The sequence below is a fragment of the Saimiri boliviensis genome, chromosome 1, assembly GCF_048565385.1.
Source record: "Saimiri boliviensis isolate mSaiBol1 chromosome 1, mSaiBol1.pri, whole genome shotgun sequence".
Classification (NCBI taxonomy): Eukaryota; Metazoa; Chordata; class Mammalia; order Primates; family Cebidae; genus Saimiri; species Saimiri boliviensis.
In genome coordinates, this window is record NC_133449.1 from 52,803,642 (window position 1) to 52,826,560 (window position 22,919).

Sequence of the window (22,919 nt, forward strand, 5' to 3'; positions counted from 1 at the left end):
GCTCAAGTGATCCTCCCTTCTTGGCCTCCCAAATTGCTGGGATTACAGGTGTGAGCCACTATGCCCAGCCTATGGTTGTTTTTAAATTAACAGACTATTTTGGGCAGACAGTTTTAGGCTTACAGGAAAATTGGGCAGAAAGTACAGAGAATTCCAGGCCTGAGAGCCATGGCTCGAGCCTGTAATCCCAACACTTTGGGAGGCCGAGGAGGGAGGATCACTTGAGCTCAGGAGTTTGAGACCAGCCTGGGCAACATGGTGAAATCCCGCCTCTACAAAAAATACAAATATTAGCCAGGTGCAGTGGTGCACACCTGTAGTCCAGCTACTTGGGAGGATGAGGTAGGAGGATCACTTGAGCCTGGAAGGTCAAGGCTGCAGTGAGTCAAGACTGTGCCACTGCCCCTCCAGTCTGGGTGACAGAGGAAGACTCTGTCTCAAAAAAAAAAAAGTGCAGAGAGTTCCCATATCCCCCTTCAGGCTCCCCATTTATCCTAGTATTAACCTTTTTCAATTGGTGTGGTGCATTTGTTACAACGGATGAGCCAGTATGGGTATATTATTAACATAGTCCATATTAATACATAATAATTAACAAAGTCCATAAATTACATTAGGGTTTACTCTTTGCATTGTACATTCTATGGGTTTACACACAGGTAGACGTATATCCACCATGACACTATTACAACATCATACAAAATAGTTTCACTTCTGTAAAACTCCTGTTCTCCACCTACCATCCCTTCCTCCCAGCAACTCTACCTCCCTGGCAGTCACTGATCTTTCTATTGTCTCCATAGTTTAGCCTTTTTAGAATATCATTTAGTTGAGGCCAAGTGCAGTCCTCATGCCTGTATTCCCAGCACTTTGGGAGGCTGAAGCGGGAGGATTGCTTGAGACCAGGAGTTCAAGACCATCTTGGGTAACATAGCAAGACCTCAATTCAAAAAAAAAAAAAAAAAAAAAAAAAAAAAAATATATATATATATATATATATATATATATGTATATATATGCCATATAGTTCGAATCATACAGTTTGTAGTCTTTCCACATTGATTTCTTTCACTTGGCAATATGAATTTAAGCTTCCTCCATGTTTTTTCATGGCTTGATAGCTTTTTTTTTTTTTCATTTTTTTAAAATGGCTCTTGTTATGTTGCCCCAGCTGGTCTCAAACTCCTGAACTAAGAGATTGTCTTGCCTCAGTCTCCAGAAAAGCTGGAAATAGTTGAGACTACAGATACATGCCTTTTTTTTGAGACAGAGTCTTGCTCTGTCACCCAGATTGGAGTGCAGTTTTTTCGATGTTGGCTCATTGCAACCTTCACCTCCTGGGTTGAAGGGATTCTACTATCTCAGTCTCCTGAGTAGCTGGGATTATAGGTGCCTGCCACCATACCCAGCTAATTTTTTTGTATTTTGAGATGGGGTTTCACCATGTTAGCTAGGCTAGTCTTGAACTACTGACCTCACTCAAGTGATCCACTCGCCTCAGCCTCCCAAAATGTTGGAATTACAGGCATGAGCCACTGCACCTGGCCTCAAAAATGTCTAATATGGCAAATATTGAAAGATATAATCCACATAAACAAAGCTTTTAGGGTCTTCTATAATTTATTTTCTTTTTTTTTTTTTTTTTTTTTGAGATGGTGTTTTCACTCTTGTTGCCCAGGTTGGAGTGCAATGGCATGATCTCAGCTCACTGCAGACTCTGCCTCCGGGGTTCCAGTAATTCTCCTGCCTCAGCCTCCCGAGTAGCTGGGATTACAGGCATGTGCCACCACATCCGGCTAATTTTGTATTTTTAGTAGAGACAGGGGTTTCCCCATATTGGTCAGGCTGGTTTCAAACTCCCGACCTCAGGTGATCCACCCGCCTCGGCCTCCCAAAGTGCTGAGATTACAGGCGTGAGCTACTGCACCCAGCCTCTTCTATAATTTCTAATACTGTAAATGGGTTCCAAGACCCAGCAGTTTCAGAACTGTTTCTCTGGGATGCCTTCTTTTCCTGATGGCTAATCCCAGTCAAGAGATTTAGGTATTACAATTCTGTTCCGGACTCGCCTCTCTGAGAACCTTCCCAGATGGGCCACACTCTACTCAGTGCCCTTACTCTGTTATCTCCTCTTCAGTTATGTTGTTCCTGTTTCTCAAGCTGCCCGCCCGCCCTCCTTTCCTTCCCTCCTGCCCTCCCTCTTTCCTTCCCTCCCTCCGTTTCTCCCTTCCTTATTTCCTCCTTCTCTCCCTCCCTTCCTCTCCTTCCTTCCTTCTCTCCCTTCTTCATTCCTGCTCTTCCTTTCTTCCTTCTCTCTCTTCCTTCCTGCTCTTCCCCACTTTCTTCCTCCTCTTTCCCTCCTTTCTTCTTCTTTTTTTTTTTTTTTTTTTTGAGACGGGGTCTAGCTCTGTAGCCCAGGCTGGAGTGCAGTGGCACGATCTCGGCTCACTGCAACCTCTGCCTCCCAGGTTCGGGCGATTCTTGTGCCTCAGCCTCCAGGGTAGCTGGGATTACGGGCGCGCCACCATACATGAATAATTTTTGTATTTTTAGTCGAGACGGAGTTTCACCATGCTGGCCAGGGTAATATCTGAGCTTCTCACCTCCAGTGATCTGCCCGCCTTGGCCTCCAAAGTGCTGGGACTACAGGCGCGAGCCAGTGCACCAGGCTTTTTCTTTTCTTTTTCTTTTTTGAGACAGCGTCTCACTCTGCTGTCCAGGCTGGAGTGCAATGGTGCAATCACAGCTCACTGCAGCCTCGAACTCCTGGGCTTAAGCGACCCTCCCACTTCAGCCTCCCCAGTACCTGAAACCACAGGTGGGAGCCATCACATACAGCTCACTTTTATAAAAGTTTTTTTCTTGTCTTCCCTCCCCCCCCACCCGCCATCGATCCTCCCGCCTCGGCGTGAGCTGCGCCTGGCCCCTACTGCTTAGAAACCTCGTTTCTTTGCAGGTCCTGGAAAAGAAAATGAAGGGGTGGTGCAATAGCTGAAAACCCGGGCAGCCCTTCCAGGCGCGTCCTCAACTGGGCGTCAAACTCTGGCAAAAAGTTTGCCCTTTGCCCTGGGTCCCTCACATCAGGGAGCACCGCAGGGACGGTACAGCCTGGAGAGGACTAATGGGATCGGGGAAGGACTCAAAGAAGTTGGAGAACTCCAACTCTTCTCAGTGTTTAAAAAGCAGAGGCCGGGCGCGGTGGCTCACACCTGGAATCCCAGCACTTTGGGAGACCGAGGCGGTGGATCACGAGATCAGGAGTTGGGAGACCAGCCTGGCCAACACGGTAAAACCCCCGTTTCTACTTAAAAAATGAAAATCTGCCCGGCGCGGTGGCGGGCGCCTCTAATCCCAGCTACTCGGGAGGCTGAGGCAGGGAGACGCTTAAACCCGACCCCGGAGGCGGAGGTTGCAGTGAGCCAAGATCGCACCACTGCACTCTGGCCCACAGCAAGACTCCGTCTCAAAAAAAAGAAAAAGGAAAAAAAAAAAGCAGAGGCGCCTCGGAAGGCCTGAGGGGTGAGGAGTCTAGCAGTGCGCCTGGAGATCATCGACGCTAGGGGGTATCCTCGCCCTGCCCCAGAGCTCCCCGTTCCGCCCCCTGCCGCCAAGCAAGGAATCCGGCGCCGCTGGTCGGGGCGTAGTATTTACGACAGTGCTGGCGCTTTCCTGCCGGCCGCACAGCTGCTGACGCGTCGGGAGGCGGAGCCTAGGGATGCGAATTCTCCTGGCTGCAGCTGTGCAGACGCTGCTGCTGTGACCCACCTGCCTCTTCCGCGGAGCAATGGCAGTATCTGCCAGGTCCGCGCGGACCCCTCCCAGCTCAGGTAGGCTTAGGGCCTCGCCCTCCGGCAGAGAGTACCGAGGAGCGCTGGTCTTAGGAGCGACGGTGGGGGGAAGACGCCCAGTGAGTCCTGGTTGCGGGGGTGGGGCTCCATGGGGAAACGGGCGTGCTGTGATAGGTTGCAGCCTGCGGCTTCTGGATGATGATGACATTCGGGAGCACTTAACGGTTAGGGGGCTGTAGTCTGAGGAGTACTGGGACATTAGGGGATCTTGGAGGAGGGGCTGCACTGCAGGAATTTCTCTGTAGTCAGATCATTGAGCCAACCCGGGTAGGCGGAAGCTCTGGGCTGTTGGTGTTGTGATTTCTGTGATTTCTGTGATTTGAGGTGGAGTCCACCCCCTCACACACATTTTCTCTGTTTGTTGGTTGCAGATAAAATACAGAAAGACAAGGCTGAACAGATCTCAGGGCCCAGGCAGGGCAGCCGAATGGGGAAACTCTTGGGTTTTGAGTGGACAGATTTGTCCAGCTGGCGGAGGCTGGTGACCTTGCTGAATCGACCAACGGACCCTGCAAGCCTGGCTGTCTTTCGTTTTCTCTTTGGTGAGTCCAGTTTATGGATGGGAGCAGTTTGGTTGGGGGTGGGAGAATGACAATCGTTAATTTTTCGGTTGCAAGTAGACTTAGCTCCCTTTTCCTCAGAGCTGAAGATATTGGTATAAAAGAAGAGGTCTCTGTTACATGCTTTGTCTCCTTCGGTTAGGATTTACTTGGTGGCCAGAACTCCTTTTTTTTGAGACAGAGTTTCGCTTTTGTTGCCCAAGCTGGAGTGCAATAACGTGATCCCGGCTCACTGCAACCTCCGCCCCCTGGGTTCAAGCGATTCTCCCGCCTCAGCCTCCCAAGTAGCTGAGATAACAGGCGATGCCCCTGCCACCACACCTGGCTTTTTTTTTTTTTTGTATTTTTTAGTTTCACCACTTTGGCCAGGCAAGTCTGGAACTCCTGACCTCATGTGATCCACCCGCCTTGACCTCCCAAAGTGCTGGGATTCCAGGTGTGAGTCATTGCGCCCGGCTAGAAATGCTTTGATCTGAGGCTATATGATATGCAGAGGCGAGGCAGCAGTGACCCATTTCACTTGGGGCATGAAGTTGCCCAGAAGACTCAAAGAAACAGAGCAAGGGGTCACAAGGGCCATACATTTTGGCTGTGACTCCCTAATCAAGAGCTTTTTAACTCAGGCCACAGCATGGTGTACTTGGAATGGTTTACAGATGTAGAGAGATATTAGACCCCTTAGCCCAGTAGTTCTCAGCTGGAGACCGTTTTGCTCCCTGGGGGACGTGAAGCAATGTTTGGAGATATTTTTAGTTGTCCCAACTTGGGGGAGGAAGAATAGGTGGCTTCTGGCATCTGTATAGAGGTCAGGGATGCTCCTGAATGTCCTATGGTACATTGGATAATCCTTCTCAATAAATAATTAACCAGCCCAAAATGTGACTAGTCCTAAGGTTGAGAAACCCTGCCTTATCTCAAGCTGGCTTCCTGATCTGAGTAGTCCCTTCTGTTTATTCCTGGCATGTTGATGAAATGCAACTGTTTTCTGGGCGTGCCAGGAAGCAAAAAAGGTTGAGAAGCACTCCCAGAGCACTTTCTGAAGCTCAATAGAATGGATCTTTGTAGCTGTCAAGACCTTATCAGTTTTTACAGCATTTCGTGCATTTCTCTAATTTAATCCTCTGACATAGTCCCCTTCTCACAAATGGGGAATTGGTTAACTGAGCTGCAGGGGCTGTTCTAGAAGGCACAACTGACATAGTACTGTGCAGAGTAGGCACTCAGAAATTAATACTGAATAAATGATGGAGCCAAGATTACAAGAGAAGTCTGACCCTGGAGCTGCACACTGTCAACTGTGTTCCACTGTATTCTACTGCTTCCTTATCTGAGACCCAATGACCTCCTCCCCTATTGCCTTCTTAGGGTTCTTGATGGTGCTAGACATTCCCCAGGAGCGGGGGCTCAGCTCCCTGGACCGAAAATACCTTGATGGGCTGGATGTGTGCCGCTTCCCCTTGCTGGATGCCCTACGCCCACTGCCACTTGACTGGATGTATCTTGTCTACACCATCATGTTTCTGGGTGAGGGGAATTGTGAGAGAGATGGAAATATTGACTGGCCTGCCAGAAACACAGAAATAGAAGCATGCTGGTGAATAGTCAAAGTCTTTGGCGCCTTATTTCACTTCTGCTGTGATCAGTTTGATGCTTTTGACCTGTGTGTCACCTGAGCTGCGATCCCGTAATTCTTTTTAAAATATTAAAATAACAGTTAATTTTCATTTAGTTTTACCTGATTATACACTGCTTGATTTTTCTTAATGTCAACTATATTCTACCCCAGGGAAACTGGGTCTGTGGTGACCTCTTGACCTCTTAATCCTCTCCCTACAAATCCCAGGGGCACTGGGCATGATGCTGGGCCTGTGCTACCGGATAAGCTGTGTGTTATTCCTGCTGCCATACTGGTATGTGTTTCTCCTGGACAAGACATCATGGAACAACCACTCCTATCTTTATGGGTTGTTGGCCTTTCAGCTGACATTCATGGATGCAAATCACTACTGGTATGAGTCTGGGGGACCAAAGGGGAGTGATTGGCTGGGTCAGAATGGTTACCAGAGATAGGGGCCCAGTGAGGTTTTAGAATTTGTCTCAGTAAGGATATTTCCAGTCACGCGTTGCAAAATATGGTTACAAGGTCACTTTGATCTGGGTGGATTTGGGAGGAGAAAGGGTCAACTAGTTGGAGCACTTAAGATGACAAAAAGCAAAATGGCCCCATCCCACCCCTTCATTCTTTCCATATCTCCCCAGGTGCCTTGATTTAGTCACCTCTTGTAACTCTCTTAGAGAGAAAAAGAGAATGCCAAAGCCAGACATAGCTGTTTTCAGATACCTTAAAGATGGTTATATGGAAGAGGGAGCAGACTTTCTCTGTGTGAGCCCAGAAGGGCAGAGCTAGAGTCAAAAGTAGAAGTTGCTGTGAGGAAGAGATCATGTCAGGAGAAGAGGGCCCACCAGGGCTGCTCACCGTTGCTGTTCTAGGAGGAGGTAACCCTTCCCCATTTCTGGCTTAGGTGACCATCTCCCAGGGGAGGTGGAGAAGGGATTTGGAAACAAGGTGGCAGGGCAGGTGACCTTAAGGATTCTTTTTTTTTTTTTTGAGACGGAGTTTCGCTCTTGTTACCCAGGCTGGAGTGCAATGGCGTGATCTCGGCTCACCGCAACCTCCGCCTCCTGGGTTCAGGCAATTCTCCTCCCTCAGCCTCCTGAGTAGCTGGGATTACAGGCACGCGCCACCATGCCCAGCTAATTTTTGTATTTTTAGTAGAGACGGGGTTTCACCTTGTTGACCAGGATGGTCTCGATCTCTCGACCTCGTGATCCACCCGCCTCAGCCTCCCAAAGTGCTGGGATTACAGGCTTGAGCCACCGCGCCCGGCTAGGATTCTTTATATGTTGAGTGAAAAGCAGTAAAATGGGTGTCAATAAAATGAGTATGAGGGGAGGAAAATCTCAAACACTGAATTCATTAACAGTCATTACATTTTCTTTTTTCTTTTTTTTTTTTTTTTTTTTGAGACAGAGTTTCACTCTTGTTACCCAGGCTGGAGTGCAATGGTGTGGTCTCGGCTCACCGCAACCTCCGCCTCCTGGGTTCAGGCAATTCTCCTGCCTCAGCCTCCCGAGTAGCTGGGATTACAGGTACGCACCACCATGCCCAGCTAATTTTTAGTATTTTTAGTAGAGACGGGGTTTCACCATGTTGACCAGGATGGTCTCGATCTCTTGACCTCGTGATCCACTCGCCTCGGCCTCCCAAAGTGCTGGGATTACAGGCTTGAGCCACCGCGCCCGGCCCTACATTTTCTTTTTATCTATTTATTTTTAAATAGAGATGGGGTCTTGTTTTGTTGCCCAGGCTGGTCTTGAGCTTCTGAGCTCAAGCAGTCCTCTCCCATCCCAAAGTCCTGGGATTATAGGCATGAGCCACTGTGCCTAGCCTGTTAATACATAAAAATACCGTTTTGGTAAAACTTGAAACATTCATAGTGGCCAGCTCTGATCGCAGAGAATTAAGAGGCAGTTTTGACAGAATATCCTTGCAAAGTTCCATTTTGGGGGTATATTTTTGAGATGGCATCTCACTCTGTCACCCAGGCTAGAGTGCAGTGGCGTGATCATAGCTCACTGCAGCCTTGACCTTCTTGGGTTCAAGGGATCCTTCCATTCTCAGCCTCCTGAGAAGCTGGAACAACAGTGCCACCACACTCAGTTACTTTAAAAATTTTTTGCCGGGCACAGTGGCTCAAGCCTGTAATCCCAGCACTTTGAGAGGCCGAGGCGGGTGGATCACGAGGTCAAGAGATCGAGACCATCCTGGTCAACAAGGTGAAACCCTGTTTCTACTAAAAATACAAAACATTAGCTGGGCATGGTGGCGCGTGCCTGTAATCCCAGCTACTCAGGAAGCTGAGGCAGGAGAATTGCCTGAACCCAGGAGGCGGAGGTTGCGGTGAGCCGAGATCACGCCATTGCACTCCAGCCTGGGTAACAAGAGCGAAACTCCATCTCAAAAAAAAAAAAAAAAAAATTTTTTTTTATAGAGACAGGATTTCACTGCATTGCTTAGGCTAGTCAAAGGTTTCATTTTTATGACTTTATGCATTTTGAAAAAATCACATGTCATTTATTCAGGGATTTCCACATGGCAGGCACTATATTAAATATTTAGAATTTTTCCTCATTAAAACCCTATAAGGTTGATGGTGCTGTTCACATTTTATGTTTTTTGGGTTTTGTTTTTTAGGTTCAGGGTCTTGCTCTGTCACTGAGGCCATAGTGCAGTGGTGTAGTCATGGCTCACTGCAAACTTAAACTCCTGGGCTCTTGCTTTAGCTTCCTAAAATGTTGGGATTATAGGCATGATCCATTGAGCCTGGCCTGTTCACATTTTAAAGATAAACTAAGTCTTAGAGAAGTAAAGGATTTGCCTAAGGTCAGCTAGCAGTTAAGAAACAGAAGTGGGCCTCGGTGGCTCACACCTGTAATCCCAGCACTTTGGGAGGCCAAGGTGGGTGGATTACCTGAGGTCAGGAGTTTAAGACCAGCCTGGCCAACATGGTGTAACCCCATCTGTACTAAAAATACAAAATTAGCCAGGCATGGTGGCGGGATCTGTAATCCCAGCTACTTGGGAGGCTGAGGCAAGAGAATCACTTGAACCCAGGAGGTGAAGGTTGCAGTGAGCCGAGACCGTGCCATTGTACTCCAGCCTGGGTGACAAAGCGAGACTCTGTCTTAAAAACACACACACACAAAAACAAAACAAAAAAACCCAGAAGTGAGTCCAGGTGTTCTTGACTGTAGAGTCCAGTGCTCTTGACCACAGTATAAGCTGCCCCTTTCCCAGTTTCTACTTCCTGAAAACTTGCTTTGCTTCTGCTTCCCCAGAGAACATCTGGTGTTAGTAGCCTGGGTTTATCAGTTCTCTTCCAGAGTACAGGCTGTTAGCAGGGGACCCTCTTGCACTGCATCCTGGCGTTCAGATCTAAGAAACGTCAGTTTATGTTGTATGTTACTCTGCTGTTGAGTGTTTTTTTTTTTTTTGAGACGGAGTTTCGCTCCTGTTACCCAGGCTGGAGTGCAATGGCGCGATCTCGGCTCACTGCAACTTCCGCCTCCTGGGTTCAGGCAATTCTCCTGCCTCAGCCTCCTGAGTAGCTGGGATTACAGGCACGCGCCACCATGCCCAGCTAATGTTTTGTATTTTTAGTAGAGACAGAGTTTCACCATGTTGACCAGGATGGTCTCGATCTCTTGACTTCTTGATCCACCTGCCGTGGCCTCCCAAAGTGCTGGGATTACAGGCTTGAGCCACTGTACCCGGCTTGATTTTTTTTTTAAAGATAATATACTGCATATTTATTTACACACACATAGCTTTTCAAACACTCCATCAAATTCCTTTCCTTTTTCAGTAATTTTCTAGCATTTAGTCCTTTTTTCCTGATTTGATCCATTAGAACAAATTCAGTTGTGAGCTAACAGGAAATACTGAACTTTTTGCTGTTGTAACGTAGTAGCAATATTTCTTCTATGACTTGTATAATCACATTAGAATTTGCTCATATAATTCTAAAAGATCTCAGAATAGCCAGGGAGGATACGGGAGATGTGCCCAGGATAGATAAGATTATTGTATATTAAAGGAAAGATGGAAATGTAGCTGGACTAAGCAGCCCCCCTCGATGTTTACCTCCTTTGGTATAGGTCTGTGGATGGCCTGCTGAATGCCCGTAGGAGGAATGCCCACGTGCCCCTTTGGAACTATGCAGTGCTGCGCGGCCAGGTACAGCACTTTTGGACAGAGGGAGGAGCTCCTTGACAGCCACTGTGGTCAGCATGGTCATCCCACTGCCAGACTACACTCTCCGCCGCCACCCTAGATCTTTTCTTTTTACCCTTTGCTGGAAAGCTAGGCTGGCTTTCTCATTTTTTTCCAATCCCTTAATCTGTGAATTCTCTCATTTGTCATGGAAAGACTAGAGCTTTGTCCCTTCTAGATTGAAATCCTGATGACAAAGAGAAAGGATTAAGTCTGTGCTTTATGACTTCTTCCTTGGTGCCTGACACTGTGCTTGGCATTGGTTGGATTTCAGTAAATGCTGGTTGGATGAGTGAATTTCTGAGATGAATGAATAGAAGATGGAGTCTATTCTTCCTTGGGCCCTGGACTCGGATTAACATTTATTTTATTCATTAAAAAAATATATAAGTAAGTTATTTGGGCCAAGGATTGTAAGCTAGGAGCATGGATTCAACTGGTCCTAACTATATGCTCCTTATTTTATTCTTGCCTATCTGTAGAAAAGATTCTTTTTTTGCTTGAACTTTGTGTTACATTTGTTTTCAGATCTTCATTGTGTACTTCATCGCGGGTGTGAAAAAGCTGGATGCAGACTGGGTTGAAGGCTATTCCATGGAGTATTTGTCCCGGCACTGGCTCTTCAGTCCCTTCAAGTGAGTGGCAGTCAGGGTGGAGGCCTCTTTGAGGCATGGGTATAGAGCAGGTGATTCATCTCTCTCAGTAATGGCAGCTCTTCCTACTTTGCCTGAATTTGCCACATGTCTTCCTTTGTCCACTCATCTACCTATTCAGCAGAAGCAGAGTCAGTGGTGTCAAAAGACTGAGCCCTAGCTGCTCTTAGGAGATATGTGGTATAGAGGGGCAAGAAAGGAAAACAAATTTAAAAAGGTAAGGAAAGAGCCAGAACTGGCTGACTTGGTGAGTGAGCCAGTGCCCCAGCAGCTCCCTTTGGTGGTGCCTGTGTCCTTGCCTTGCCACTCCAGCCTCCTGCCAGACCGCTGCAGCTGGTATACTGAGAAGACGAGCACTGACTCTTCAGGCTCTGACAAAAAACATTATAACCGCTTCCACAAAACAAAGAGTCGCCTCTCTGATTTCTGTTTTCTTCCCATTTCTTCTTTACTCTTGTTTTACTATATTCTTTCTTCTTCCCTGTTATTTTCCAGTTCCTGAAATTTGACTTCATTATTATGTTAGCAAAGCATTCACCTTTTAAAGTTTCCTCTCACTCATGACCTCCATGGGGAACCTGCTTTCTACAACACACACACATCTCAGTGAAATTTTGTCCCAGGAGATCTGCCCTTGCTTATTACATAGGATATGTTGAAAAACATTGAACACCTAAAGTGTTTGAAAATGTAGAGGGGGCTGGGCATGGTGGCTCATGCCTGTAATCCTGGCACTTTGGGATGCTGGGGTAGGAGGATTGGTTGAGCCCAGGAGTTCAAGACCAGCCTGAGCAACATAAGACTCTGTCTCTACAAAAAGAATTTAAAAAACAGCTAGGCCTGGTGGCATGTTCCTGTGGTCTCAGCTACTTGGGAGGCTGAGGCAGGAGGATTGCTTGAGTCCAGGAGTTTGAGGCTCCAGTGAGCCATGATCATGCCACTGCCTTCCAGCATGGGTGATAGAGCGAAACTTTGTGTCAAAAAAAAAAAAAAAAAAACCCACCTAGAGGGGTGTCTTCATGGGTGGATTATGTACCTTGGGCCTCTACCCAGCCACTGGAGTAGCCAAGGCACATTCGTACTATGAATGTGCTTTGACTGCTGTGTTCTCCAGTGGGCTGGTGCTTGAACTTTCTTCATGTGTTTGCAGACTGTTGTTGTCCGAGGAGCTGACTAGCCTGCTGGTCGTGCACTGGGGCGGGCTGCTGCTTGACCTCTCAGCTGGTTTCCTGCTCTTTTTTGATGCCTCAAGATCCATTGGCCTCTTCTTTGTGTCCTACTTCCACTGCATGAATTCCCAGCTTTTCAGCATTGGTCAGTACCTGTAGCCTGGTAGGAAACAGGAACCACAGTTTTGCAGGAAGGGACTAGCCAGAGGCATTGATTGGGAGTGGGAGAGGGTGATGTGAGCAGGAGCTAAATTGAACCCAGGGCAGTCACTATGAAGTAGGAATAAATGGGGATAACAGGACTGGGGCTTCTGGGCTCAGTATGTTGCATAGTAAGGAATCTCCAGGAAGAACAAATTACTTTCCGGCCAGGCATGGTGGCTCACACCTGTAATCCCAGCACTTTGGGAGGCCGAGTCAGGTGGATCACCTGAGGTCAAGAATTTGAGACCAGCCTGGCCAACATGGTGAAAACCTGTCTCTACTAAAAATACAAAATTAGCTGAGCGTGGTGGCGCATGCCTGTAATCCCAGCTACTTGGGAGACTGAGGCAGGAGAATGACTTGAACCCAGGATTTTTTTTTTTGAGACGGAGTTTTGCTCTTGTTACCCAGGCTGGAGTGCAATGGCGCGATCTCGGCTCACGCTACCTCCGCCTCCTGGGTTCAGGCAATTCTCCTGCCTCAGCCTCCTGAGTAGCTGGGATTACAGGCACGTGCCACCATGCCCAGCTAATTTTTTTGTATTTTTAGTAGAGACGGGGTTTCACCATGTTGACCAGCATGGTCTTGATCTCTTGACCTTGTGATCCAACCGCCTTGGCCTCCCAAAGTGCTGGGATTACAGGCTTGAGCCACCGCGCCCGGCAAACCCAGGGTGTTAAGGCTGAAGCTGAGACTGCATCACTGCACTCCAGCCTGAGCAACAAAGCGAGATTCCATCTCAAAAAAAAAAAAAACTTTCCTTTCAGTGGAACACCTGGGAGAAGTCTCCTAAGGGAACAGGGTTGACGAGGTCAAAATACATATTTTCTCCCTGCGTTCCTAGGTATGTTTTCCTATGTCATGCTGGCCAGCAGCCCTCTCTTCTGCTCCCCTGAGTGGCCTCGGAAGCTGGTGTCCCACTGCCCCCAAAGGTTGCAAGAACTGCTGCCCCTCAAGGCAGCCCCTCAGCCCAGTGTTTCCTGTGTTTATAAGAGGAGCCGGGCCAAAGGTGGCCAGAAGCCAGGGCTGCGCCATCAGCTGGGAGCTGCCTTCACCCTACTGTACCTCCTGGAGCAGCTATTCCTGCCCTATTCTCATTTCCTCACCCAGGTTTGTAAGGGCTGTGGAGTATATGGCAAATGCCGGACTCTCAAAGGAACAGATGACAGCAGTGGGAAAGAATGGGGCTGGTTTTACAGCCCCTTCTGGGGTTAGCGTGAGAAGCATTGAGCTGATTCCCTTCTGCCCTACTTTCCTAGGGCTATAACAACTGGACAAATGGGCTGTATGGTTATTCCTGGGACATGATGGTGCATTCCCGCTCCCACCAGCATGTGAAGATCACCTACCGTGATGGCCACACCGGTGAACTGGGCTACCTTAATCCTGGGGTGAGACGTCTGATGCTGACAATTTAGTGTTCTTCAGATCCCCCTTGTGCTTTGGGGTCTGGTTTTGTCTTAAACACACCATAAAGCAAAACAAATTTGAAGCCGGGCGCGGTAGCTCAAGCCTGTAATCCCAGCACTTTGGGAGCCCGAGGCGGGTGGATCACGAGGTCAAGAGATTGAGACCATCCTGGTCAACATGGTGAAACCCCGTCTCTACTAAAAATACAAAAACATTAAGTGGGCATGGTGGCGCGTGCCTGTAATCCCAGCTACTCAGGAGGCTGAGGCAGGAGAATTGCCTGAACCCAGGACGCAGAGGTTGCGGTGAGCCGAGATCGCGCCATTGCACTCCAGCCTGGGTAACAAGAGTGAAACTCCGTCTCAAAAAAAAAAAAAAAAAAAAATTGAGTTTGCTCTGCCTTTTCTCAAGAGCTAGATTGAACTACCTTTTTTTTTTTTTTTTTTTTTTGAAGACGGAGTTTCGCTCTTGTTACCCAGGCTGGAGTGCAATGGCACAATCTCGGCTCACCGCAACCTCTGCCTCCTGGGTTCAGGCAATTCTCCTGCCTCAGCCTCCTGAGTAGCTGGGATTACAGGCACGCGCCACCATGCCCACTTAATGTTTTTGTATTTTTAGTAGAGACGGGGTTTCACCATGTTGACCAGGATGGTCTCGATCTCTTGACCTCGTGATCCACCTGCCTTGGCCTCCTAAAGTGCTGGGATTACAGGCTTGAGCCACCGCGCCCGGCCTTGAACTATCTTTTGCGTGGGTTGAGTTAGGACAGTGTCATTCATTTTCTTGAACTGAGATTAGATTTAGGAAAAGTAAGCACCACTATCCCAGCAAGGAAAAATTCATTCCCAAAGGCAAGTTCCATGTTTTCCTAGCCAGAATGGACAGCAGGCAGGAATCTCATTGTGCCACTGGCAGCGCATGACCTGTCTTGGAAGTTGATACTAATGAGGTGGGACTAATGTGGGGGTTTGGGGCAGGTATTCACACAGAGCCGGCGATGGAAGGATCACGCAGACATGCTGAAGCAATATGCCACTTGCCTGAGCCGCCTGCTTCCCAAGTATAATGTCACTGAGCCCCAGATCTACTTTGATATTTGGGTCTCCATCAATGACCGCTTCCAGCAGAGGTGGGCAAGGGGAGCAGAGTGGGAAAAAATCGAGCACAATTCTTTTCACCAAGATAAACAGCCCTTGCTCCCTGGTGTTGTCTTGCTTAAAAGGCTGTCCTTCCTCTAGTGCATGTCCCCATTGATCTGGTTGTGGGCATAGCTGGTTGCTTCCAGCAGGGGGCACCATCATCCAGGAGAAAAGTGAGTTGAATTTTTTTTAAGACACTTAACACAATGCCTTCTCAGGTAGCCACTAACCCCCGTTATCCCCAGTGCTCCAGATCTCTTCTGCCTTCTCTCTCTGCCCTGGACTGGCAATAACATGTCAGCACAAGCCATTTCTTCTTCCTCTATTCCCTCTCCTTCGGAATAATGATGAAAGGGGCAGAACCGGAAGTTCTGGTGGGTGGGTGACTGTGGCGTCCTTAGAACATGGTTTTCTTTCCTAAGGATTTTTGACCCTCGTGTGGACATCGTGCAGGCCGCTTGGTCCCCCTTTCAGCGCACATCCTGGGTGCAACCACTCTTGATGGACTTGTCTCCTTGGAGGGCCAAGTTACAGGAAATCAAGAGCAGCCTGGACAACCACACTGAGGTGGTCTTCATTGCAGATTTCCCTGGTATGGAGGAAAGTGAGGAGAGGCTTTGCTGTCTTTCCTTCTGGCTGCCTTGGCCAGGGACATTCCGTGTGGTGGGAGGGGAGGAGGGAATGTTTTTGAAACCTAAGGGGATGATGGTGGTAAAGGTGTGTTGTCTCTGTTCTGGCTGGGAGTGAGTTCACTCTACCGTGGGGTGGGATGATAAACGCTGTTGGTCTGGCAGGACTGCACTTGGAGAATTTTGTGAGTGAAGACCTGGGCAACACTAGCATCCAGCTGCTGCAGGGGGAAGTGACTGTGGAGCTGGTGGCAGAACAGAAGAACCAGACTCTTCAAGAGGGAGAAAAAATGCAGGTATTTTGCTGGGATTAACAGCAGAAAGAGCTGAGTGCGGTGGCTCACACCAGTAATCCCAGCTACTTAGGAGGCTGAGGCAGGAAGCCAGGAATTTATAGTCAGCCTGAGCAACATAGTGAGACCCCATCTTTTTTTTTTTTTTTTTTTTTTTTTTTGAGACGGAGTTTCGCTCTTGTTACCCAGGCTGGAGTGCAATGGCGCGATCTCGGCTCACCGCAACCTCCACCTCCTGGGCTCAGGCAATTCTCCTGTCTCGGCCTCCTGAGTAGCTGGGATTACAGGCACGCGCCACCATGCCCAGCTAATTTTTTGTATTTTTAGTAGAGACGGGGTTTCACTATGTTGACCAGGATGGTCTCGATCTCTTGACCTCGTGATCCACCCGCCTCGGCCTCCCAAAGTGCTGGGATTACAGGCTTGAGCCACCGCACCCGGCCTGTGAGACCCCATCTTTAACAATTTAAAAAACAATGACAGAAAGCTTAGATGAACAAGGTTCATTCATTATAGACTGAAAATATTTTACCATAGCAGTAATGCAGTGGAGCTAAAAAAAAAAAAAAACAAAGGCCCCTGGGACTGTGAATAACCTCATCTAGGATTCTAGAGGTTACTTCTAATTCCAAAACACAATTGAGTAGAAAGAAGCCAAGAGTCATAGAGTAGGGAGGCCACAGGCTGTCTAGAGAAAAGCTGGTGAAATTTATCCATTTCTTCTCCCTCATCAGTTGCCTGCTGGTGAGTACCATAAGGTATATACGACATCACCTAGTCCTTCTTGCTACATGTATGTCTATGTCAACACTACAGAGCTTGCACTGGAACAAGACCTAGCATATCTGCAAGAATTAAAGGAAAAGGTGGAGAATGGAAGTGGTAAGTATATCAACATTTGGCTAAGATAGCCCCTGGTTTCAAGAGGTCAGGGTTATGAATAAGGTTCCAGCCATTCAAGAATGAACTTGAAGTCTCTGGCTGGCAGAAGGGGAGTTCTAAGGAGAGAGAGTGATCCATCTCAGTGATTCCTTTTTTTTTCTGTCTTCCGGGCAGAAACAGGGCCTCTACCCCCAGAGCTGCAGCCTCTGTTGGAAGGGGAAGTAAAAGGGGGTCCTGAGCCAACACCTCTGGTTCAGACCTTTCTTAGACGCCAACAAAGGCTCCAGGAGATTGAACGCCGGCGAAATACTCCTTTCCATGAGCGATTCTTCCGCTTTTTGTTGCGAAAGCTCTACGTCTTTCGCCGCAGGTCAGTTCACCACATTTGTCATTGCCATCATATGTTGGCAAGCTTGGTAACTTTTCTCTGGGGAGGGTAACACTAAAGACTTATACAAGAAACAACGGTTTAGCTCTAGATATCTTTTCCTGCCATTCTTCTCCCTAATTTACTGGAAGAATAAATGGCCTATGTCTGATGGCCGGCTTTCTTGTTCTGCCTAAGCTTATCTCCAGCCTGTCTGTGGGCTGTTCCTACCCTATCCTAGAATCCTCTACCAGACTGTATAAAGAGTGGGGTACCCAGCTGGGCGCAGTGTCTCATGCCTGTAATCCCAGCACTTTGGGATGCTGAGGCGGGCAGATCACTTGAGGTTAGGAGTTCAAGACCACCTTGACCAACATGGAGAAACCTCATCTCTACTGAAAATACAAAATTAACTGGGCATGGTGGTGCGTGCCTGTAATCTCAGCTACTCGGAAGGCAGAGGCAGGAGAATCGCTAGAACTCAGGAGGCGGGGGTTGCGGTGAGCCAAGCTGTTGCCATTTCACTCCAGCCCAGGCAGTAAGAGTGAAACTCCATCTCAAAAAAAAAAAAAAAAAAAAAAAAAGAGTGGGGTTGTTCCCACTGGGATATAGAGGGTCACTTGTGGGGAGATGCCCATATATGCCTGTGTGGGAGGAGTGAGGACCAGGTGCCTTAGAAGCGCTTTAGCTGAAATCCTAATGTTGAAATGAGTTTGAACTAGGTTGGCTTTTTTGTTTTTCAGCTTCCTGATGACTTGTATCTCACTTCGAAATCTGATATTAGGCCGCCCTTCCCTGGAGCAGCTGGCCCAGGAGGTGACTTATGCAAACTGGAGACCCTTTGAGCCATTTGGAGAACTGAGTCCCTCAAACATGGATTCTTCACATCCTAATCCTCCTGAGTCAAATCCTGATCCTGTCCATTCAGAGCTCTGAAGGGGGCCAGATGTTGGGTGTAGATGTAGAAGCGGCCGGCCACAGACCCATTCTATACAATGGACATTTATTTGAAAATAATTCTCAAAATTTTTACTTTTTTTTTTTTGGTCTAAAGCTCTTTTTAATTCAGAGATGATAACTTAGAGGAACCACAAAAATAAAGCAAATAAGATTAAACAACTCAGTCGAGGCCAGAAGGAGGTTAGAAGCAATGTGAAACTGCCCTCCTAAGATAAAATGGTAAGAGTAAGGTTTAAAGTGGCTCTTTAGGGGTTGGGCGTGGTGGCCTATACCTGTAATGCAAGCACTTTGGAAGGCTGAGGTGGGCAGATCACTTGAGGCCAGAAGTTCGAAACCAGCCTGGCCAACATGGCAAAACCCATCTCTACTAAAAATCCAAAAATTAGCCAGATGGTGGTGGGAGCCTGTAATCCAGCAATTCAAGGGACTGAGGCATGAGAATCACTCGGGCCCAGGAGGCAGAGGTTGCAGTGAGATGAGATCGAGCTACTGCACTCCAGCCTTGGCGACAGAGCAACACTCCATCTCAATAATAATAATAAAGTGGCTCTTTGGGGAAAGCATTTAATGTACCACAATGAAAATAATAGCTAAACATTCCCAAGAGTTTGCTATGTGCTAGACACCATGTGAGCAATGTTTCCTGCGTTACCACATTAGGCTGAGAGAGGCTGAAAATAATTTGCCCAAAGACATACAGCTAGTGAGGGATGGACTGATGAACTGACTTAAGGTCCTACACCCTGCCACTTGTAATTTTCAGAATCACTGATAAATCTGAAATAATGTAACTTAAAATGTGTCTTCTTAATCAGAAGTATGATTGGATGGTGGTCAGGTTGTAAATGCACACCAAATAATTTATCTTCATTGCAATTTTGGTTTTTTTTTTTTTTTTTTTGAGACAGAGTTTCACTCTTGTTACCCAGGCTGGAGTGCAATGGCGCGATCTCGGCTCACCGCAACCTCCGCCTCCTGGGTTCAGGCAATTCTCCTGCCTCAGCCTCCCGAGTAGCTGGGATTACAGGCACGTGCCACCATGCCCAGCTAATTTTTTGTATTTTTAGTAGAGACGGGGTCTCACTATGTTGACCGGGATGGTCTCGATCTCTTGACCTCGTGATCCACCCGCCTCGGCCTCCCAAAGTGCTGGGATTACAGGCTTGAGCCACCGCGCCCGGCTTGCAATTTTGGTTTCTTTGTTCCTATTATCTGTATACACACAGGTTTTTCACTAGCAGTTATGAGTCAGAATAACAGCATCAAAGTTAAATAAGGAAATCTAGATGATTGATAGATTTTCTCTAAAAAATAAGCTTACTATTTGGTATTATTCTAGCCTTTAGTGAGCAGAAGCGGAGGTCAATTAAGAATTAACCAAGGCCAGGCGCGGTGGCTCAAGCCTGTAATCCCAGCACTTTGGGAGGCCGAGGCGGGTGGATCACAAGGTCGAGAGATCGAGACCAACCTGGTCAACATGGTGAAACCCCGTCTCTACTAAAAATACAAAAAATTAGCTGGGCATGGTGGCGCGTGCCTATAATCCCAGCTACTCAGGAGGCTGAGGCAGGAGAATTGCTTGAACCCAGGAGGCGGAGGTTGCGGTGAGCCGAGATCGTGCCATTGCACTCCAGCCTGGGTAACAAGAGCGAAACTCCGTCTCAAAAAAAAAAAAAAAAAAAAAAGAATTAACCAAACTGCCGGGCGCGGTGGCTCAAGCCTGTAATCCCAGCACTTTGGGAGGCCGAGGCGGGTAGATCACGAGGTCAAGAGATCGAGACCATCCTGGTCAACATGGTGAAACCCCGTCTCTACTAAAAAAAGTGCAAAAAATTAGCTGGGCATGGTGGCACGTGCCTGTAATCCCAGCTACTCAGGAGGCTGAGGCAGGAGAATTGCCTGAGCCCAGGAGGCGGAGGTTGCGGTGAGCCGAGATCGCGCCATTGCACTCCAGCCTGGGTAAGGAGAGTGAAACTCCGTCTCAAAAAAAAAAAAAAAAAAAAAAAAAAAAAGAATTAACCAAACTTAGAGATTAGGGAGTGCTTACAGACACTTTATAGGTTTGGGTGTACAAGGGTGATCAGGAAGCTCCTCACTTCAGTGAAAATTCAGAGGTTTGGCACTGAGCTAGGAGGTGAGAATGCAGGGTTATAAAAAAGGATCCCTGCTTTGGGAGCTCATGGTCTTGTAGCAGAGACCAGTGATAAACTGGCAGTCTCAGTAATTTCTCTCTTTGCAGGCTTCTCTTCCCATTCTCTCCCTCTCTCCCCCTTGGACAGTGTTCCCAGGGTTCTTTCCTAAGCAACTGCCTTTTGACTATACATGCTTCAGATGATTTGGCTACTCCCGAATTTTCCAGTGATGCTAGATTTCTTTCCTGTGTCCTAGACTTACAGGTCTGTTTCACCTTGATTTCACACAGGGCTGTCAAGCTCAGTTCATCCTAAACTTACACGCATCCCCAACTCAGTCTTGCTTATTCTTTATTGAATGGCTCCACTCCATACCTTAACCAAGCTGTTACCAGTAGGTCATCAGCCTTGACTCTTCCCTTTTCCTTATATTTCTTACAGTTGCCAAGTCCCATCAATTTTACTTCCTAGGTATCTCTTGAATCTTTTTTTTTTTTTTTTGATGGAATCTCGCTGTCGCCCAGGCTGGAGTGCAGTGGTGCGATCTCAACTCACTGCAACCTCCGCCTCCTAGATTCAAGCGTTGAATCTTTGTAAAGACGGGGGTTTCACTCTTATCACCCAGGCTGGAGTTCAATGGTGCAATTTTGGCTCACTGCAGCCTCCCAGGTTTAAGCGATTCTCCCACCTCAGCCTCCCATGTAGCTGGGACTACAGGTGTATTTTTAGTAGAGACGGGGTTTCACCATGTTGGCCAGGCTGGTCTCAAACTCCTGACCTAAACTGATCTACCCGCCTTGGCTTCCCAAAGTGCTGGCATTACTGGGTGTGACCCTAGTAGGCTAGGTGTGAGCCACAGAACCCAGCCAAATCTGTTTTTATCACTACCTAGATCTGTCAACCTTTATATTAGCATCTAATTAGGGATAGGCCAGGACAAGGAGTTGTCAAGCAGATTGGGCCCCCCTTCGCTGAGGAGGCCAAGTGGAGTCTGGTGGAAAATCCCTTATTCATCCAAGGTATTGTATGGGCAAGCAATGGCTACGACATAGGGTCCCCTGATTATTTTGTAAGAATGGGGGTGGGTACCCAGCACTTTGACAGGCCGAGATGGGCGGATCACAAGGTCAGGAGATTGAGGACCATCCTGGCCAACAGGGTTAAACCCTTTCTCTACTAAAAATACAAAAATTAGCTGGGTGTGGTGGCATGCACTGGTAGTGTCAGCTACTTGGGAGGCTGAAGCAGGAGAATCACTTGAACTCAGGAGGTGGAGATTGCAGTAAGCTGAGATCACAACACTGCACTCCAGCGTGGGCAACAGAGTGAAACTCTTGTCTTAGGGGGAAAAAAAAGCCAGGTGTGGTGGTTCACACCTGTAACCCCAGCACTTTGGAAGGACAAGGTGGATTACCTGAAGTCAAGAGGGAGGCTGAGGCAGGAGAATCTCTTGAATCTGGGAGGTGGAGGTTGCCATGAGCCAAGATTGTGCCATTGCACTCCAGCCAGGCAACAGTGAAACTCCGTCTCAAAAAAAAAAAAAAAAAAAAGGAATGGGGGTGGGAGTGACGCTAATTTTTAATCCTTTTGCAGATCTTTTCTCATAGTAACCATAGAATATAGCTTGGCACTGTTTGCCAAACTCACTGTACCTACTTGACTGGTAACCAAAGTCCCAAGAGTTCTTTGGGAGGAGACACTTGGAAAAGTATTTTTCTTAATATGGACAAGGATAATGCCTTCCTCAAACTGTTAGTATAACTACTACCTCTCTGACCAGTTTTTCCAAGGAAAATGTTGGGATATGGTGAGGTGGAAAGAGTAAGTGATTACATAAACACTGGTAATAAAAGCTGTTCACTGGGGTAGAGTTGGGTCGCAACTGTAGCCAATCTAAAAATGGGCTATCAAGTGCCTTTTATCCAAAAGGCTTTAGTATTCATCCTCATTCTACCCTGAGCATTTGGATCTTTGCCCCTGATGGGTATCCATCCCCTTTGAAACTTTTTAGAAAGGCAGGTTATATAGACTTTTCAACCTAAATAAGACATTCCCTTAAGTCATACTTGATGCTTTGATTCTTAACTATTTATAATCACCCTTATTCCTTGTTATGCTTTCACTCTTTTGGCTCTGTTCTCCATGGCCTGGTTAATGTTCACCCACCACCTTCATTACCTTTAAGATACTTTTCCCCCAGGCTGTGCAGGACAACACTGTATTCCCCAAGCTCCTTAAAGACTGGGAAATCTTCATTTACTTAGCAGATACTAAATGTAACCTTAAAGCAGTTACTTTTTGAAAACTTCTGATGCTACTCTACCAACTTAGAGGCACCTATTGATGCTTGTTACCCTAATTTAGCCAATATGGTTATCTGCAATGTACTGGCATCTAAGAACTCCTTTATTAAACTGCCAGACTTGTTCTGGAGCATTTCAATATCCAAAATTCAGGTTCTGAAGTTGGAACAAGGCTAATTGGTACATCTGCATAGGATTTAACCTTACCCTCCCCCTACTTCCCAACATACCTTGAGATGGAGTCTCACTTTGTTGCCCAGGTTGGAGTGCAGTGGTGCTCTCTCAGCTCACTGCAACCTCCACCTCCTAGGTTCAAGCAACTCTCCTAAGCCTCCCTAGTAGTTGAGATTACAGGCACCTGCCACCACACCCAGCCTAGATTCCCAAGTTTTTAAGCCTCCGTGCTAAAGGCCATAAGCAAGCATTTCTTGCTTTGCATTTGTAGAACAAGAGTAAAAAGCTGGACCACCATTCAGATGCCACAAGAAATGTACTCCAAGTGGCTACTGTCTAATTATGTAGCTCCTAGGCTCAAGA

At 47.4% G+C, this 22,919-nt stretch overlaps 1 protein-coding gene across 3 annotated transcripts; it reads left to right on the forward strand.

The window, feature by feature from the left end:
* Positions 1-3,101: 3,101 nt before the first annotated feature.
* Positions 3,102-18,862, forward strand: GGCX (gamma-glutamyl carboxylase). Of its 3 annotated transcripts, none has more exons than XM_039460850.2 (15): positions 3,102-3,286; positions 4,220-4,390; positions 5,774-5,932; positions 6,252-6,417; positions 10,127-10,205; positions 10,770-10,876; positions 12,045-12,208; positions 13,112-13,377; positions 13,527-13,658; positions 14,655-14,806; positions 15,239-15,408; positions 15,611-15,741; positions 16,473-16,620; positions 16,795-16,990; positions 17,731-18,862. In XM_039460850.2, the coding sequence occupies exons 2-15, from the start codon at positions 4,276-4,278 to the stop codon at positions 17,921-17,923; spliced, it is 2,178 nt and encodes a 725-aa protein (XP_039316784.1). In that variant the 5' UTR covers positions 3,102-3,286; positions 4,220-4,275; the 3' UTR covers positions 17,924-18,862. The 3 variants fall into 3 exon arrangements, with proteins under 3 accessions (XP_039316784.1, XP_039316775.1, XP_039316780.1); XM_039460841.2 differs by lacking the exon at positions 3,102-3,286 and adding an exon at positions 3,676-3,827; XM_039460846.2 differs by lacking the exon at positions 3,102-3,286 and adding an exon at positions 3,999-4,115.
* The last annotated feature ends 4,057 nt before the right edge of the window (positions 18,863-22,919 follow it).